Genomic DNA, 19235 nt, shown 5'->3' with positions numbered 1-19235 from the left:
TTGTTTAAAAAACAATTATGAGGTGGTGCCGTTGTAGCAGGGTCATTAGCCGTGTTAGATATTTGACTGACTTTAATCAAGACAATTGTTGGATCAATTTTCAGATATATATATAAGTGGCTACTAGAACATTTTTAAAGAAAAGTTTAATGGAAAAGGTTGACTAGATCTTTAAGAAGACTTCTTTGATCACTTAAAGTAAAAGCTAAGAACATATCTCACAAGTAGATTATTGAAATTCACGGTGCAGAAAACCACACGAGAGACCAAAATGAACACTTAACAACTTAAAACATGTATACCAACATCACTTTTGACTATCAGTGGGTATTTCAATCAGGCATGTGCAAAGACTGAGATCGCATTCTTCAATAAAACTTAAAAAAAAAAAAAAAAAAGAGTACATAACGTATTGCGAAGGGTATCAAAGGTTGCAGCTTGCAATGCTTTTCATTCCTGGCACGGTTCAACTTACCTTGGATTATATATCAGGTTTACATATGTATTTCAATAAGCTAGCACCAACTGGTACAATTGTTGTTTGGCATCAGTATTCCGGTAATTGTAATTAAGACAATTATTTAAACGGGTGTTCTTAAAAGTTAAAACATTAAACTTTTATCCGATACATAAATTGAAAGAAAATAAACGGGAAAATAATGGTCCAAGTACTACCACAAATAACTAATGCTGACAAAGATATGAAATATATACAATGAGAATCAAAAACCCCTACTCCTAGGCGCATCCAGCCTCCACTGCCCACCATAATGCTGCCCTGGCACAACACCATTATTAGGGGGTAACATATGAGGATCTGATGGTGGTGGCGGCGGCCATCTAACTACACTTTGCAACACATTAACATTAGGTTGCACAGTCATATGCGGTCTTGCAACTTGTCCTATTTGGGGTGCCCCAATTTGATTGACCATATTGGGCACGAAAGGCTGATGTATGCTATGTATGGGAACTTCTGGTCGTAGGTGATTTTGGGGAAGTTGTGGTTGCCATTCTGGCATGTCATCATCTTCATCGTCTTTTTTATTCCATTGTCTAGTACTATTATCACTACTTGCAGTCTGACCATATTTATAAATAAGCGCTCTCATATGATCTACAGGTCTAGATGGGTTAGATTGGGTCCCTTGGGCTGTGAACCCAACTTGGCCCGGGATCTTTTGCCCGGATGAGTTGGAGTTACCAGAAAAATTAAATTCGGGAAGGTCGTCCTCATCCCGGGCAGCAGCAGCCACCCCAGGACCAAACCCAGGAGGAATATCATCATCCTCATCGGCATTATTATTATTATTATTGGGCTGTGGGGGAAGCTTATGATTAACAGGGTGAGCTGTGAAATTCGAACTTTTATTGGAATTTACAGTTTCATGTCTCCTAGTTGGAATGTTATGCGTTTTATGACGTTTATGTTGAGCTGTTGAAGAATTGTTGAAAATATGAGGTCTTCGCCATACGACCACTCCAATTAGGCCATTATCAGTTGGCTTAAGTATATCATTCTGGCTTTTGGAAAGGTGCCTGCAGAGCATTTCTATTATTTTTGTATGAGGCGGGCAGAAATAAAGTTCCACTCCAGGATTTGGTTCGCCAAATCCTAGCCTCTCATCTCCTATATATGAATCCACCGCCTATAAAACATAGATAAAAATTTCATCAAAACCACCAAACTTGATCAAAAAGAATAACCTACAATGCAAACCTTTTCTAGGAGTGGAATACAGACGGGATGGGCAGGTCAAGTGACTGGTCAAGAAGGTTCTGGTTGTAACATGTCAAAACATGACCTTTTTTGCAAATTTTTATTAAAAAAATCATACATATTAAATTTGTTAGATGTACAAATGTCACAAACTATATTATTTCAATAATAGCCAATCTTTATAAAAAAAAAACAAGTGGGGCACGTTTTAAGCAGTAAAAATAGACTTATTTTCAACCCATTTGACACATTCTACATTTCCACTTCTTTTTTACCCATTTGATTTATTAGTCATACCTCAGAAAGCACGGTGCGGTGAGCCTCAGAAGACAAATCCTTTAAAACAAAGTGCACAACCTGCGACAATAAAAGAACTTCATCAATATTCTGTCCGGGCAACTTCATTCATTACTTACTGGGGCAATAAGGGTAAAATTGGTGTCTTAAAAAGAACTATGCAACGATAAGTGGATCAATGATTTAATACAATTAATGATTTAATACAATACATACACAAAGTTATTTACTAATTTCTGAAACATGTAATCATATGTTTTGATAGCAGTAAGTTTCAACACAACTTTTATTGCAGATCTGGCTAATTCATTGTTAAGTTGATTAATAATCATAAATCTTCTTTTATGTTATAGACTTATAGGTTGGTTTAACAGCATCATGTTGTACACTTTCTTCTCAACTTACCTGACCATTAGAAAGCTATCTTTCCAGCAGGAAGTATACGAAGAAGATGAAAACGAGCATTAAATTGAAATGAAAAGCCAAAAAAGAGTCAATTTACCATGACTGCACGGGTCCTAGACATGGGGAGTTCTTGAAGGAACTTTTCGAAGGCATCAAGTCTCACTCTTCCCTTAATCTCCATTGAACCAGGCCACTCCTTTGTTGATGTTTTTTCACCACTAGAAGCAGAAATACATATTTAAGAAAGAATAAATACGCGAACGATATTCAAAATAAACAACAAAAACCCGCATGGCACTGAAAACTAGTCATCAGTCATCACTATGGTCACAAAGCAAAGGTGCCTATCGCCGCAAGCAAGGATCACAACCATTAGTAATACCAGAAGCACCCTAATCTAGTAGTCATCATTTTAAACATACACTTAAAAGTAATATACTTTAAACGTAAAAACATTTGTCTGACATACCTTCTAAATAGTCCAATGGCCGATACCGACGAAGATATTGTCAGTTGCAAGTCACCTTCCCATACACGTTCCCCTATAACCGCACCAGAAGCAGGCATGGATTTTCTTTCTACAGAGGTGTCACTAGTTTTCAAGCTTGATAATGCCTCCGTGATTTTTGCTTTTGGTGGGTCAACCTCTAGAGGATCTGCAGAAGTTGGTTTAGATGACACCTTTTCACTGTCAGTTTTATCACCGGTTTCTGAGTCGACTTTGTCTGCAAAAGCTTTAGATTCCTTAGAATCTACAGGCAAGTTCTCAAAGGGTGGCTCGGAATTGAGGGATTCCATGAACTCATCTAAAGAGACAATTGGAGGTAAAAAGCCCTCATCTTTAAATTCCTCTACGATTAGCTCTTGCATAAAATCAGTCCCATCAGCAGGAATGGTAAGGTTTTCTGAACTAATATTGTCACCATCAGTGATTTCTTTTTCTTTCACTTCTTGAGTTTGCTTCTTCTTTGGCAGAAACTGAGTAAATGAACTCGATCCGCCAATAGAAACCTCAACTGAAACAGCATCGTCTTGTTCAACCTCAACTTGGTACTCACCTTTGTGAGTTTTCTTAACCAAACGTCTGATATCAACATCAGAGTCCGGTAAAACTATCATTTTATCTAGTTCTTCAGCTTTTGCCATCCGCCACTCAGAAAGTTCTTTGGATGCAAGCTCCTCCGGTGTCATTGAACACAATCTTTCGGGTGAGATGTCACCAGATAGAACCTTCTCTCTCAACTCGGGATTACTAGGATCTTTTAAATTGAACATTAAAGACCTTCCCTTTTCTTTATACTTCTTATTCACCCCTCCAAACAACTTGAATAACTCTGCCTCAATTTTTGAGGCTAATTCTTCAGGAGATTTAACATCATTTTCAGTCTCATTTGCATTCACAACTACATCATCACTTTGTCTCTGTGCCACCGCATTGTTAGATTTTTCATCAATTTGGACTTGTTCCATATCCCATGCCCAGGAAAGCCCATTTCCCTGTAAAAGTTCATCTTTCACAAAAAAAGTGTCTCCAAATGAACCATCAGCATCAGGCATGACATAGTTGTATTGAGGTTCCTGCACATCATTTTTCGTATTTTGAATGTTCTCGGATGCAGAAGTTTCACAATCTTCAAGCTTATTAGTAGTAGTAGATTCAGCTGGTTGAGAATCCACGTTAGTTATACCAGCTTCAGATGGAGAATTATTCTCCTCATTAGAAGCTTTCTCTTGATTCTGAATGCCAACAGATAATGCGGCAGCTAATGTGTCCCTCATCTTGGACCGTACTGCTTCAGACGACCCACTCTGAACCTTGGGAGAGATTTCTTGAGTAGCAGTTTTATTCTTGGGTGTCTGCGCCCTTTGAGACCCAGATTTTTGGAGCTGTGTATGTCTTTTATTCGCATGGGGCTCCATTTGTGCAACTCGTTTGTCTACAACAATAGGAGACAGGGGTTCTGTTGATGCCTTCCGTTTTGTAGGTAGCAATGGCTTCTGTAAACCTACGCTATTCCAAACTGGTTCCATTTTCCAATTGGGTATTGGTGATGTCTGTGAAACAGGATTATTGAACATGCTAACTAAAGTCTACACGAAGAGCAGGCAATTTAATATATGCCATGAAGTTCCAGTATAGCAGTCTGCAATCAAGCAAATCACATACATGTGAGCATTACTTGGATATTTTACATAACGTTAAGGAAAATAAAATCGGTGTTGCATGCCATCAAATACTATATATCAATTGGCACATGTAATGCTTATAAATTACCAACTACCAACTGCAGACAACCTGCTAGTAAGAGAATCACACCATTCAGTACCATGTCCTAGTAACCAACACAACAAACTACTCTAAACAGATCCCTGTGGTCTAACTTGTAAGCTTCACACTTTTCACAAAAATACCTTAGATACTAATATAGATTCAACATTTCTATTACCAAAGTCAAATATCAATTAGCAACCAAAAATAATCATATGTCCATAGAGAACTGCATTTCTAATACCAGCCCTGCTGGCATATACATATACTCCTGTTAGAGTTAAAACTTCTACAACCATAGAGAACTACCAATGCAAAACATATAAAACACCAGATAAGAAAACAATAAGAGTATAGAAGAACCAGTTAAGTTAATGCAGTCACGGCAACTAGCTATCAGTGCTTCAACTTCGCATAGCAAGCACTTAAATATCTATTAAAAAGATTCTTGAAAGATGATCCAAATTATGTCTACCATTCATTTTCCGTATGCCTAAGATTTGGCCTCTTAGCCCAACCACGATATGCGAAAGACAGGAATTGGATTTGCACTCATCCAAATGCTCCATCATTAGCAGCATATGTAATTCAACCGAGTATTCCGACTCCACTATGATCTATGGATCTAATCTTGACAAACGCCAGCTACTTGCTGATGTAAGACAATAATTCTTAGGTTATACAATGTAGTTTCTAAGCCCTAATTTATCATTTATGCACCCATGCAGTTTGTGTTTGAAATTTTCAATCCAGACTATTTTCTCAATATGGAAATTAAAAAACAAACCACCCAACAGGTTAAAAGTTATGTTTTCCTTGATGCTTAGTAATGGAGGCTCAGTTACAGTAACATGAAAATAAAACATCTATTTGATCATTTGATAACATCAGGAACATAACTGATTTTGATCTTTGTATATAGAGTTTCTTCTTGTTTAGAATTTAGTTGTAAAGAGCTCTGTAACATCGTATCTGTTTCATTAACTATACATGCACTTGGCTTCCATAAAAATCGGAATTAAATTTTCTCAATATCACGTGCTAAAACCAATATTACGCGAGACTATTAACGGTTATAAGCTGTTCCAGAAATCTATCTGTCTTCTACTTTAAACTTCTCTAAACAAAATCAAGCGTCCACCTGGTTCAGACCCTGTAACTGTAAAAGTCCTGTTTTGTACTCCTTTTAAGTGTTCTAGTATATACTTGAAGGGAACATTTATAGACATCAACTCACAAAATTCAAAAACCACAAGTGAACAAAACGATAATAATTACAACCAAAAAAACCCTAAATTCTCCGTATGGAAGGAAAGACTCCTACAGTTACACAATGAAAACCTTAAAACGCTATAAAAGCACTTCATTTGCAGAAGATCATGTAAAAATAGCTTGAGCGACACCGAGAGAAGAAAGCTGCCAAATATGTGATATCCTAGAGCAAACCAGCTGAAAAGGTAACAACTTTCAAATATTAGGGCACAATACCGGTTCAGCGTTGCCCAGCCATAAGAACAAAACACCCTTAACCTACACAAACCAATACGGTTCGCCGATAAAACACTTCAATCGCGATAAATATAAGGTTTTCTAGAAAGCTACTTCTTGCAACAAACATAACATCTTCAGTTTTGAAAGAATTAACATCCTAGTAAACATATAACCCTAATTATATCGAACCAATAAAACCGAAAAATATAATTGTAAAAAATAACTACCAAGGCAGCAAGTCAACCACACAACACCTAATCAAATAAGACACAATTTTTAATTTCAATTGTTTCAAAATTAAATCAAACAAATTTAATAATCATGAATTGAAGCATATGAATTTCAACTATATCATTACATCATCATATAAAAAATATATAATGATAACAATTAGTGAATTTAATTATAAAGCAAGAATATATAAAAAAAAAAAAAACAAAACAAATTATTAAGATATTCATATAGATACAGAAAATAGATATAGATGAATAATATTAGGGCAAAAAGGAATAAAGAAGAAATTACTATTTTTATACCTAAAGAATAAGGAGAGTGAGGGATTGAGAGCTGAGAAATTAGCTGTAAATAACAAGGGGATGATGATAATTAATTTTTATTTTAATTTTATATGGTAATTGGAGTGATAAACTGAAAACCCTAGAAAATACCAGCCCTATAATGTATATAGGCTCATAAAATTTATTGAGTATTAATTATTAATATATTGGATTGGATTGGATAAATAAATATATAAATAAGGCGAAAGGTGTTGGGCTAGAAAAAAGCCGGGTGAAAGTAGTATTTATGTGAAGCACGGAGGTGGTGGTGGTGGTGGTGGTGGGTGGGTCTAGTCTATCATCTCTTTGTTTGGCTTGATCTCTTTGACCCTTTGGTGTTTATCGATATTATCTATCGTAGTTTTAGTCCCTCTGGTGTTTAAAATTTACTAATTTCAATCGTATAATATACGGACTGATTTTTTTTATTTTTTTTAACATGAAATTACTCGTAATATTGAAGCATGTTAACTCACATGCATTTGATGGCTTAATAAATGCGTGTAATTTAAGAGTATGGATAAAGTAAAATTATGTTAAAAAAAAAATAGATATTTATTTCTTAAAAGAATTAGTTAATATTTAATATTACTGATTATCGTCTTATGTAGTCAAAAATTATGAGGTTGAAACGGATTCATATCACTTTTAAAAGTTTTAATTTATACTTCCTTATAAAACAAATTGTCCCCTCCTTAAAATTAAGAATTTGATATGTCTAGTTTAGCTCATCTTAATACATCCTTATTTCCATTTTATAGTTGAAAACCCTTATTCATAATATCTTTAGAAGAAATATCAACCACTCATTTTTCTTACTCCTTAAATCAATTTATTCTTCTATTCATTCCAAATCGTTTATCTCAAAAACCGCACATCGATAAATTATAAAATTATGTGGGTGTTTTTAAAATTTCATGTTCTTTCATTAAAGAGATCATTCAATATACTTTTGACTTATCACCCCCACTATCTCACTGTCACAACGCGCGGATATTTTTTCTCGTCACGTTTATTTAAATTAGGAAATGAATTAATATAATTAAATAATCTTTATATATACTAAAAGACAACTGACCTAATAGCTTATTAACCAATCACAACGCTTAATTTGATAAAATTAAAATTTGATGATGTCATTATTAATATTGAAAATAAAAACGACATAGATCGTTCTACCTATCTAAAGATACACATAATTAAAATACTAATATGTTCATAATTTTGTAACCTATCCCAAATAGAATTCTATTTTAAAGTTTTACTGATAAATACATAAACACACAATTCGTCAATTTATCCAAAACAATAACAAATAAGTATCCAAAGATACACATGATTAACATACCTAACACGTTTAATATTATAAACTAATAATAACAATGATAATAATAATAACAATAAAATTAACATATAATTCTTAATTTTTTTGATCATTAATATCGACCTCATCCAATAAAAAACAACATGATATGATCTTAATCATATCTTATCTTAATATATAACGAAAGACAATTAACATAACATCAATTAATCAATCACAAATAATCATTAAAACTAATCTCCTTTTATTTATGGAGTAACGATTGTCTACATAAACACAAGAAGGTACAAACTCTCAACATCTTATCTAGCTATAATCAAACTAATTGTTATAATGTTGTTATTAGTAATTGTAATCGGGCTATAATAAGGATAATCATTGTTGTTATTAGTAATTGGAATCAAACTATATTTAGGATAAATATTCTTCTAATATAAACTAAACCCAACAAATAAAATCACAACACACGAAATCATTGAAGATCTACGAACCAAATGCTACTTTTATTGTTGTTAAGAACCATGACAAACGAAAATAAAATTATTTTTTTGCAATACATCAATGAAAACTCGGTCAATTGTGTAATCAAGGTTAAAATATTGTTTTTCTGGAAGAGTTTGTATAAAAAAACTCCACAACATCATCTAGCTTTGATATAATTTAGCATTTAGTATTGACATTTGAATATCCCAATTCTTTTTTTTTAGTATATTTTTTACATTTCAATGTATAAGAATTTTTTTCGTTCCATATACTAATTTTTATATTGATAATGTTGTATAACCCGTATATTTGACACGAGTTAAAAATCTAGTAAGTAAATTAAATTATAGGCTTTAAACATAAATATAGTATCATTATTTATAATTAATTTAACATAAATATACAACTCAACAATTAGTTACACTTTTAGAATACGAAAGTATCTAAAAATTAATGAGACACCTTCAAAATACTAAAGCATCGGAAGTTAAGTTTATATTTGTTAAAACCTTCATTCTAAACACTAGCCACATTTAATTATTGACAAAATAAATAAAACTCAATGTTGATTTCATGACTTTTAAGTCTTAATATTGTCTTTAAGATGTATGAAGGAGGTTGGAATATAAACAACTTTCTCTTATAGTCTTATATAAGGTAGGGAAGTTGGTTCCCCAAGTCTAACCAAAAGTAGAAAAGAATCTTCGGTCTTATTGAAGATAAAGATCAAACCTTTAACCTTTATCTCCAGAGACAAAATCTCCAACTAATTGATAAAGTTGGTTAATTATTATTGTATGCAAATTCTTAAGCCACATAAGATGATTGAGGACATGAACTACCTCATTAAAATCCAAATAGGATAAAACAATTCTCAATTCCTCAGTCACTTAGTCAGTTAGTCATATGTATAAGTAAAATATTATATTTAAATTTAGATGGTTAGAGACTTATTTTGGTATTATTACATTACATCTGCAAAAAAGAAAATGTAGCAGCTAATAGCTCGCAATATGACATGGGCTTTGGTCAAGATTTACAGACAGTATGGGCATTATAACACTAAGATGAAAAAAAAAACTCGGAACAATTAAGTCTAACTATACTAAACAACAAAAAAGTTTATTATCCCAAACCAGTTATGGATAGGTAAAAGAATGTCGTCACTCCTGGTACATGTGTAAAAGCTCTATTCCGGCTCAAATGGATATCTACTTTGGCACCAGTTTGGCAGTTTCTGACCTTTTGAGGAATCCGTGGAGTTTCTTCAAACAGAATTTTGTAAAATTCCAGAGATCAGGAAGCAGTTATAACTACTATAACATGTGCATTTAGGCTTAGTACCTAATAGGTCCATCCAAGTTCCCGGAGGCAAACTGACAACCACACAACAAATTATCAATATCAGAATCAATGTTTCTTGTATTCATTCTTAGTCATCTTCTATCTAGTGAATTGTTAAGTTGATACCAAAAAAAACACATGTTAGAAGAGAAAAAGACACCAACACAAGTCTTTACATGCAACATTTACCTTTTGTGACTTTAAAGAGAAAATATTTCTTTGGTCTATGCACCATCACGTGTTAAAAAATTGGCCACCATACCAATTTTTCCGGAAAAATCACTTTCTCCTCGAGTCAGTTAGCAAATTTGCCCTAGCTTATTAGGAGCAAATCTAACTGAATTTAATGCTAATATTTGGCCTAAAATGAAATGAGTAGACAAAATCTTGTAGGACCCTTATGTACAGTGACAAAATAAATCCTTTTCACCAAAATGGCTGCCAATATAATGTTGATGTCAAATATTTACTTATGAACAGGTCAATTTGGGTTATGGTTTACTTCTAATGAGTCAAATCCATAAAACTAGCTAATACGTAAATGCTTCAAAAAGACTGATATTTGAGCAAAATGCATTTTAAATGGTTACAACCTCATTACTATTTCGATGTTATCAAGTCGGATCATTAAAGCACTAACATGCATTTTGTTATCATATTTAACACGTCATCTGTCAACAAAAAACGACCAAAATGAGAATAAAGTCAACAAACCATGTACATGGGTCAACCCAAACCATTTTGACATGAACCAGTTGCAATTCATTACCCAAATCCACCAAATATCCCATCATGCCACCTCTAGTCGGTAGTAACCAGGAGTAAACGGATATTCTCATTTTCCATCTATTCACAAGGGAGATCCTTCAATAATCAATTCAAGACTCCTCAATGGGAACTACTTAGATAAAAAATATATATACCTGCTGAACAATTGGATTTGTAGAGGAAGTAAATTCATGAGTCATTCCTTCCCATACAACCTTTCCCTCATGTAAAAACACCAACCTGAAAGCACAATAGCATATAATAAACACGAAGAAACTATAACAAAAAAAACTTTTAAAAAAATTACAGTTGTTCATTTACACGAGTCTACAATCGATAATTTTATTTTACGTTATAATGGTCTGGGAAAAAAATAAAAATTCGATTCGATCTCTTATATTTGACACGGGTACAGGGACTGATTATTCTTAGACGCCTGCTTGATTTAATAAAGGGATTATTTATAATTAGGGGTGGAAGCAAATGATGCAAACAAATGGCAACCTGTCAACGGCTCGTCTAATGGTACTATGTTGGTGAGTTACAACCACATAAGATGCAATCTTTCCAGGCTTCCCAAGTGCATCTTCACCTTTGCAATGAACTGACCGGATCAGATCTTCAACTACAGTAGATGCAATTGGATCAAGTCCTGCAGTTGGCTCATCATACAAAAGCACCTGCTCAAGTTTTCAGCAGAGCATTAAAAACATATTTTCCCCAAGTTTCAACATGTTTCCTTTTCAGCTATAATTTTTTTATCTGGGCCATTATTTCAAAAGATTATTAACCCAAGCTGAACTATGTGTAATTATTGTGTCACAATTGTCACCTCTATAAAATGATTTAGACAATACAAATAGCTAATATGCGGTACACAATGACCGAGCTTCCCTTAGTTATTCCATGAAATTGCAACGTTACGTTTCTTTATAAGCTCCCAAATTTACCTACTCACCCATGTTGATCCTCTAAAAAAAATTTTTGGTTCAACAATATTCCTTTTCTTGCCTTTATTAAAGAGCAATGTTTAAAAAGTTTTCTTTCTGATATCTTCCATGACTTTCAGTCAACCTTGCTGGTTGGTTCAGGGCACATATTAAGAACTTCAAGGAAAAGGTTTTGAGGGAAAAAGGATACATACAAAAAAAAAATAACCTCGAGCAGCTATATATAATATACCTCAGGTTCTATTGCATCTTTGGTTGTATCATATATTATGGATCGTGCTAGAGCAACTCTTTTTTTCATCCCTCCAGACAACTCAGATGGCATGCGGTCCTCAACTTCCTGCCAATGAGTCATAGATTCACATCAGTAATTTTCCAAAATAATACGCATCAATATAACACAGCAAAATACGCCGTGTAGCGAGTTCATAAACTAATATCTACTTATGCTACATAAAAATTGGACCACTACTTTTTCTTTACCACTTTATCAGAAAGCAGCAAGAAAGTCTTTCTATTAATGTGGATACTAAAAGGGTCTTTCCAAATAGATAAAGTCTCATTTCAAAAATAGATCAATAACATCTATATACGAACTCACAAAAATCAAAAGTTGCCTCTTATCTCACCTTTAATCCTACTGCAGCCAAAGTTTCGGTAACAAGTTCTTTAATTTTATCCTCAGGCATTCTTGAATGCTCATACCTATTTAATTCAGATAAGAATTTAAGACAAATAGCCACGAATATCTATAGAACGAGTTCCATCAGTATAGTGAACTTACAAAAGAAAACCAACATTTTCCCGAACCGTTAAAGAATCAAAAAGTGCTGCACTTTGAAATACCTGCTTATAAAAAACAAAACTGTAAATACCAACAAAAACAAATAATTAACATAAAACTATGAATAGGTTGAGGACATCTCACCAAGCCAATTCGAAGGCCAGACATGTTATCATCACTTATTAGTCCATGTCTTCTTCGTCCTCGAATGTAAACTTCCCCCTGATCAATTGCAAAACCAGAGTCTTACAATCATAAGCTTATAATACTGCAATATGAAAACTAGAGGTGGCAATTTCAACCCAATTACTAATGAATGAAGTAATCCAAGTTATGTACTATCTCTAACGAGCCAAATGGATAAAATAAATTAAGTTTAGCTAAAAGTAAATAGGTCAAAAGTGTAAGAGTCAACAGGCTGGAAGTTGCCGAAAGACTAATTTCAATGCATTATTCAAAATTCAGATTAGTATCGTAATAACATTGTTTATGTAGTCATAATTAACGGAATGATTATTAACTATAAAATTGTATAGAAAAAAGGACAACAATCCATTACCCAAACAGCCCATCTTGCCACCTCTAAACTGAAAACCATCGGGCATCTATCTATAAAGTATGACAATTTAAACACCTTATCTGGCGTAAGAAGCCCGGCAATGATCTTTAAAATGGTGGATTTTCCGGTGCCAGAAGGCCCGATAATCCCAACTGCTTCTCCATACTTAATCTTTAAACACAAAGCAACATCAAACATAAAGAGATTACAACATTAAAAAGAATAAGCAACTACCATCTTATAAAGCTGTGTTTGACAAAAATATATGCAAGATATATAACCTTCACCTTAAAATTTACACCTTTTAAGATGTGTTTCTCCCCAAATGACTTGTAAACATCTTTGCACTCAATAAGCACATCCGTCTCCTCCAAATCTTCAGTAAAAAAATTCACAGAAGAATCCTACCACATGCAAACAAACAAAAAGTAACCATCTTGCAATTACTAAATTCCAATTTTTTTTACAACAATGATAACCAATCCCTCAAATTGCGGAGTATGGCAGAGGTAGGATGCAAACAGTCATATTCTACCTCTACCCGGAGTAGATAGACATAGACTACTTCTATAAAGACCTCCAAACCAAATATTTCTACAAGTTTTCTAGTACAATTCCTTTAAGGGTTACTTTCCTATCTTTTAAGACTTTATTCCATAGTATACAATCAACAAACACCAATAATTTCACTATATAATCATAAAGTTAAAAACTTTGGCTTAAATAACACTCAAGCTTCAAACAACTTACAAGTAAACTCAACATTGGAACACACATACAAGCATCTCTATACATACATATAATCATATATAGATACAGAAAAAGATAGGAAATTCATACATTGAAATTAGAGGAACAAAAATCACCAGCAGGAGGCTTTAAATTGTGAGGGGCAACACTACAACAAACAGGTTTCTTGGAATTGAATAAAGTAACAATCTTTTTGGTAGATTTAGAATACCCAGATGAAAAATAAGATACATTCCTTGAATTTAGAGGAAACACAAATGAACCCACCAAAGAATTCATTTTTTGATTATGCAGAAAATTGGGAGGGGAATTGAATTTGGCCCAATTGAAATTGGGGGTTAAAAATCATGAGAAATTGATGGGGTGTGACTGCAAATCAAAGAAAAGAATTATAGAATAGAGACTATAGAAAGTTTGAATATTGTGTGTGTCAGTGTGTGTGTTGAAGGATTGTTGGAAATCTAAAGAAAGTGTGATGCAAATGAGGTGAGGTAATGGGGGTGGTTTAGAGTGAGTGCACTATTGAACTTAAAAAGAAAAAAACATTTTTCCATGTTTATAATGTGAGTCAATGATAATTATTTGTTGAAAATTCAATCAAAAGTTGAATACTTTGATATCATAATCATGATCTATGCCTCTATGGACGAGAGAAAATACGCTGCGTTGTGGCGGTGCAATAGTAGAGTGATAGGTCGTGATAGGTTATGAGAGGTGATAGGTCATACAATGTGATAGTCAAATGCATTAGTCATACGGGGTTCCGTTATATCGAATGACCTCTCTAATGAAAGCGTATAAAAATTTAAGAACATCCATATAATTTTTATAATTTATTGATGTATGGTTTTGAGATAAAAGAATTTGAATTAATTAGATGAATAAAATGATTTATGGAGGAAGAAAAAAAATGATTTGTTGAGATTTGAGAAGAAAAATAAAAATGAGTGGCTGAAAAAATGAAAATGAGTGGCTGAAATTTCCTCTAAATGTATTATAGTTATTTTAGGTAACTATATTTAAATTGCTGAACAAATAATAGGGGTATTTTGGGTTTTTTCAAAAACTTAGTTGAAAAGTTAAAAAAATTTTGACGGGGATTAATGCTTTATAATGTAGTGTAAAGTATATAGATATAGATATGTTGTCCGGGATTGCATTGTAAAAACAATTGTTATGATCTCCAGTTTTATATATATTATAATTTGATATTGATCAATGATATATCGGATTGATCGGCGAAGCTCAAAGGCATGTTCAAGTTCAGGCATCTTTTGGTATCATCTTTTTATGATTTTCACACATAAATGATAACATGTATAAAAATAAAAACATATGAACTAAACAGATATCCACATGCAATGAAGACATCTGGCGTTGCCAACGACGATTGATGGTAATGGTGGTGGCACGGACGTGGTTATTGATGTAAAATGATATAGTGTAGTATTATTTTATAAGTTGAATAGTAGATGGCTAGATGCTGTAAATTATTTTATTAATTGTATTTTAGACATGTGGGTTTATTTTAAAAAAAAACTTTTGAAAATGGACCCAATATTTTAAAGATAGAAAGTTGAAATGAGAATAAAGAAATTTGTTTTATATAGGGAGTAAAAATATTAATGAAAAAATTGATAACGTGAATCTTTATCATCCTATAATACTTTAATGATGAGTATATAAGGTTAAATTGTAAAATTTTGGGCATCTCTAATGGTGATAGATGAAACGTTTATTTTGAGAGGGGAAAAAAGTCTTTAAAATAGGTTGATACATTGGGTTAAAAAACTTATTTGATTAATAGGTTGAGGTTTCTTAACCTTTTGACAAAAAAACCTTTTCTTAAATACATATGATTTTAATAATAATAAAAAGCTTTACCATTAAAAGATGACTTTTTGTTAAGTTAAAGTTAATGGAATAATGAGATGTCAAAATAAAATGTTAGACTTTTAAAGAATTAAGCTTATATATATTCCCTTATAAAGTTTATTTTAAATAATTCTACCTTTGAATTACCAGAATTGTCCTTGACCTTTTATGTTTAACCCTTAATGAATAATTTATACTCTAAATCGTTATTTTAATAATTAACACTTTAAGTTCTTATATTTTAAAATTTTGCACTATCACAATTACATCAACCTACACCACTTGACACCGCCTCCACCACGAATAATACCATCATCGACATTACTAAACTGTCTTCCTCACCACTGACGCCGCATTGCGCGGGTACCATTCTCGTTAATTATCTTAAGACTTGTACCTGTTTCATGTAAGCTTAAAAGGTAACTGGATAATGAAAAAATTATTAAATTAAATTATTAATGACTTGGAGTTTATGGAAAATAAAGGGAAAAAAAAAAGATTTACCATCATAATGTTATAGACTCAATAAACTATTTTAAAAGATAAACTCTAATTTTTTGTTGTGGATTACTAGTCGATCATCAAAGGTGCGCGAATGATTGAAAAGAGTATTTTAGTATTTGCTTTGTAATTGCATTTGGCGATCTTTCTATTATGATTTGTGTAAAAATTTATAATGTCTTCTTAGTTGTGAAATGAAACACCTTGTTTTTAAAAAGAAAAAAAAAACATTATTTTTATAATTTATATTCTAGGTTATATATCAAGTTTTAATGTTTTTAGCATAGTCAACTTGATTCTAACAATTTACTTAGATTACTCAATGGTCAATAATCAATGACACATATAATGACATTTATTTACAAACTATATTAATTTACTATCTAACTATTAGATTTTGATAACACTTCAATATCATGTTATCACTACTTCAAATACCAAAAGTATATTTACAGATTTGTAACTGTTTATTTGATGACACGATATGTGGAATGTGTATGGGTAATAAGGAAAATAATGAACACATGTTGTGCTCAAGCCTGGTTGCATCGGTGGTGTGGCAATTTGTAAGTAAATGGTGTAAGAGAGTACCCAATGAGTTCGTCCGCCTTCGAGGGACGAGTCCACACCATTGGGTGGGACTCGTCCCTGGTTCGTCCGTGATACTCGTCCGACGCATTCGTTCCTGGAGGGACGAGAGAGGAGAGGCTTTATTTTTTTATTTTTTCAAATTTAACACCTATAAAATGAGGAAGAAGACAAACATTTTGAATTTTCAAAAGTTAGCAAAACAGGCCCTTGTAACGGTTGTTTTAACCAAATCTAGTTAAAAATTTTGACAATTTTAGTCCTTTAATGACTAGTTTTTGAAAATGCCTATATATACACCTCCATAAGCACTAGAACACACCACACTTTCATTATTCAGATATATTAACACACACCAATCCATTTTAAGCACAAATTATGTTAAACTTCAACAGCCAAAAAGCCAACGACTTCTTCTTTAATGTTGTGAACAATGTGAATCAGTCGTTCCCTAGCCAACCACTACCCCGATCGTTCGTTCTACATCCAAATGACACCCGTTATCATCAATTCATGGCAGCTTATTATGGTTCACTTGCCGCTCCACAACCCCCTAATTTCTACCATGGAGGGGGGGGGGGGGTCATCGTCAGCAACAGGTTTTCAACAACCGGATCAATACTCCTTTCCCACACCACCGTCTATCCACACACCTGAATTTGCTCCCACACCCCAATCCATTCTTGAAACACAACCAAAGGAGAGTTGGGTCAAAAACATGGCCAAACGCACCAAAAAAGTCAAACAACCAAAAGAACCTGCTGGAAACTCGTCACATTGGACCGAGTTGGAAATGAAGTTCTCACAAAATGTTGGGTCGATGCTTAATAGGATCCAATACACGACAAATAACAAACAGGTGATTCTTTTTGGGGGAAAATCCTTGATAATTACAATACAAGATTCCCCAACAACCAAATAAGAGCCAATCAGATTGGTAGCAAGTGGAGAAAGATCAAAATAAATGTTTCAAGGTTCAATGCAATTTGGAAAAGCTATGATTATCATCGGTGCAGTGGTGAGAATGATGCCCAAGTCATGGAGGAAGCGCATTCAAAGTACTTTACTCAAACCAAAACTCAGTTTACCATGTACGAGTGTTGGTTTCTTGTGAAAGATAGGTCAAAGTTCTTCGCTTCATCCACTCATGATGTTCTGGGGCAAAGGTTGCATAAAAGGAAAAACATCCTTAATGTTGTTGATAGTGACAAGGAGGAGGAGGAGACCCAATACGAGCCCGTGGACCTTGGTGATAATGACCTTTTCAGTCCGGATATGTATACGCACCCCCTACCAAGTCAAAGGCTTCACGAATCTCTGTTTCTCGTTCTTTAGATTCCGACCTAGCCGCCCGACTCGACAGACTTGGGTGTAAAAAAGAGGTAGTGTTGGATAAACAACAACAATCTTTGGCTGCCATTCGTGAGGAAGAAAGGAAGCGCACCACGTATTCGGCTCTTTTGTTCATGGGCCAAACAGAGTGTATTGGGTGTATTTTGGGGGGATTAGTCCTTGGAGTGTTTTTTGCTGATGTGCCACTTATAGGGACTAGTCCTTGAGAGATAAGTCTAAGACATTGGGTAACTTCTAAGACATTAAAACTGACCCCTTCGTGATTATATGTGCCAAAGACTTAGTAGATTTTACATTTTCCCATAAATATGTGGGATTAGGGAGATAAAAAAAGAAAGATTTTTAAAAGTATAATTTGTGCGACATGTTGGTGTATATGAAAGGAGAAATAAAAAACGGTTCAATAATGTCAATGGAAAGCAACAATGTCAATGAAAAGTGATCTGTACACCACTATTATTGACGATACACTACTAAATATGTTTTGCATTGTTGTATTGTACAACACAGTAAAACACATATAGTAATGTATTCTCAAAAATTGATAGAGTTCACCTCCCAATGTCAATGTTAATGTCAATGTCAATGCATGCTGTGTGAGGATTGTTCAAAATATTAGAGCTCTTGGTTTTGTTTGGTTTAGTAACACTCTAGAGATATATGTATAAAGCGATTTTTTTTTTTCCGAACAGATACTTTAGTTAAACTTGGGCCTATTAAATAAAAGATGTACTTTGAAATAAATAATGTCATGTTCTCGCCAGGAATTTACAGAAGCATCTTTATTTTTTTTCTTGAATGAGTTAAAAAATATGTATTTATTTTTTTCTTTAACAAGTTAAATTTACTGATGTAAAAACATTACTCATTTTTGTTGTTTAGATTCATTTTATTATTTGATCTTTATTTAATATATAATCCTGTCTTGGTTTTCTCCAAAAAAAAAAGTTCACTCTCTCTCTCTCTCTTTCTCTGCTTTTTTTTCTTCTGTCTTTATTGAATCTTGAGCCCTTTGAATTAATTGTTGGTTTTGTTTTGTTGTTTTATTTTTCAATTTCCCCCCATTCTTCATTCTTCTCTGTCTGTGTATGTGTTTTTGTGTGTGAAAGAAAAAAGAATACATTGTAATGTAACTTGTTATTCACCAAAGAACTCAATAAAAGGATCTTAATCAAACATTTAAAAAGTAAAAAAATTGAAGCTTTTTGGCTTCATGT

General features: G+C 33.2%; 2 protein-coding genes across 2 annotated transcripts; both read right to left on the bottom strand.

Moving 5' to 3' along the window:
- Positions 1–540: 540 nt before the first annotated feature.
- Positions 541–7036, bottom strand: LOC122600074. Its single transcript, XM_043772730.1, has 5 exons — positions 6719–7036; positions 2892–4566; positions 2520–2640; positions 2018–2077; positions 541–1649 (listed from the first exon to the last, which is right to left on the bottom strand). The coding sequence occupies exons 2-5, from the start codon at positions 4499–4501 to the stop codon at positions 723–725; spliced, it is 2718 nt and encodes a 905-aa protein (XP_043628665.1). The 5' UTR covers positions 4502–4566; positions 6719–7036; the 3' UTR covers positions 541–722.
- Positions 7037–9457: 2421 nt separating this feature from the next.
- LOC122602027 (protein TRIGALACTOSYLDIACYLGLYCEROL 3, chloroplastic) lies at positions 9458–14212 on the bottom strand. The gene is made up of 10 exons (XM_043774759.1): positions 13792–14212; positions 13239–13355; positions 13027–13122; positions 12537–12614; positions 12393–12454; positions 12238–12313; positions 11841–11948; positions 11163–11338; positions 10814–10898; positions 9458–9922 (listed from the first exon to the last, which is right to left on the bottom strand). The coding sequence occupies exons 1-10, from the start codon at positions 13978–13980 to the stop codon at positions 9884–9886; spliced, it is 1026 nt and encodes a 341-aa protein (XP_043630694.1). The 5' UTR covers positions 13981–14212; the 3' UTR covers positions 9458–9883.
- Between the last annotated feature and the right edge of the window lie 5023 nt (positions 14213–19235).

The sequence above is a fragment of the Erigeron canadensis genome, chromosome 5, assembly GCF_010389155.1.
Source record: "Erigeron canadensis isolate Cc75 chromosome 5, C_canadensis_v1, whole genome shotgun sequence".
NCBI lineage: Eukaryota > Viridiplantae > Streptophyta > Magnoliopsida > Asterales > Asteraceae > Erigeron > Erigeron canadensis.
Note: the sequence above shows the minus strand (reverse complement) of the source record. Positions and strands in the feature narration are given on the sequence as shown.